This window comes from Dinoponera quadriceps, unplaced genomic scaffold (assembly GCF_001313825.1).
Source record: "Dinoponera quadriceps isolate SergipeBrazil2010 unplaced genomic scaffold, ASM131382v1 scaffold5820, whole genome shotgun sequence".
Lineage (NCBI taxonomy): Eukaryota > Metazoa > Arthropoda > Insecta > Hymenoptera > Formicidae > Dinoponera > Dinoponera quadriceps.
The window spans coordinates 1-1,477 of record NW_014559712.1 but is presented as its reverse complement, the minus strand read 5'-3'; the positions used below and the strand labels follow the sequence as shown (position 1 = coordinate 1,477).

Genomic DNA, 1,477 nt, shown 5'->3' with positions numbered 1-1,477 from the left:
CGAATACTTGAGAAAGAGAGAGAGAGAGAGAGAGTCAAGTATATTATTATCCGAATATCTCCGGAAATCTGGAAACTCGGATAGTATTTCCAATAAACTTTTATGCCTAAATATCCCGAAAGTATCCGGGAACAGAGTTCCGCAATTCAGATTTCATTACGACCGCAAAAAGGACTTATATAAAAGAACGAGTAGCAGGTATGCAGATGACCTCGAAGAAGATTGTGGAAACATATACGCGGCATTTGTATAGGTCTNAGGTCGACGGTGATTTCTTAGGTAAATGTTATCTCGATCGAGAGAATTATGTACTGTCAAACAAGAAATAATGTAATCGCAGAACTTACTATATGAATATAAATTATCACCGTCTTTATATAATGTTGCGATCCATATACAGTAGAGTAGTATACAAGAAGGAGCCAGACAGAACGCTTCGTACTGAACAATATACCAATAATTATTTGTAACCATGGATGCTGTACTAACGACGACATCGTACCTACCGAACATTAGTTATACTTTACTGGCTATAATCATTGCCATTCTTATTACACTACATTATTATATTGACACTAGGCATGTGGTGCGACTTTCATTAAAGTTACCACGTAAGTAAAAAATTCAACTATTCAAAAAGAGGCGAAAATCTTTCTTACAATATTTCCCATTTCGCGTTTGATTCATAATCGTCCGTTGTAATTAAATACATTAAAACTACTGTATATTTCCTTCTAGATCCACCACGATTACCCATCATTGGTCATAGTCTATTGATGTTACAAAAAAATCCCGAAGATGCACTGATCCTTCTTGTTAAACTCTGCGCTAAATACGGTTCAGTGTTATCAATACTTTTTGGAACACGAGCTTACATCTTTTTGACAGATCCGCAAGATCTAGAGGTTATCTTAAGTAACCCTGAACACATCGACAAACCCGCAGAATACAGGTAAATAAATCAAAATAAATCATTTTCCACGCGGATTATAGTCCAGATAATCACGGTAACGTTAAGATGTCAAGATAATGTTCGAATAATGATCGAAAAGTTAGTTATTATTGTACTTTTCTCTTGATTTTATTGTCACCTGAACATCATTACAATTTTATATTCGGTTTGTGTTGGACCCTTAATCAGAGTGAACTTATTTAGTTTTGCGTTTCTTCACACTCAAAAACACCACCTGCGCTTGATGCGTCAATGAATTTTAATTCTATCCATATACAAAATTATTCACATCGCTATAGATGCTTAAAACCGTGGCTCGGAGACAGCATGCTGTTCAATAACGGTGCAAAGTGGCTAAAAGAGAGAAAAACGGTTTTAGCCGCATTTCGCATGCAGATCTTCAAGAAATCCGTGCCGCAGTTTTATGAGAACAGCCAGGATCTGGTGAGACGACTTGCGCAAAATACCAACGAGAGTTTTAATTGCTACGAACACTTGTCGGTCGCAACTTTTCATATGTTGGTG

At 36.6% G+C, this 1,477-nt stretch overlaps 1 protein-coding gene across 1 annotated transcript; it reads left to right on the top strand.

Annotated features, from left to right (window-relative positions):
- Positions 1-472: 472 nt before the first annotated feature.
- Positions 473-1,396, top strand: LOC106750414 (cytochrome P450 4g1-like; the record flags this gene model as incomplete). The annotated part of the gene is made up of 3 exons (XM_014630743.1): positions 473-611; positions 739-952; positions 1,252-1,396. Coding segments are annotated over exons 1-3 (498 nt in total), but the record flags the coding sequence as incomplete, so codon positions are not given.
- Positions 1,397-1,477: the final 81 nt, after the last annotated feature.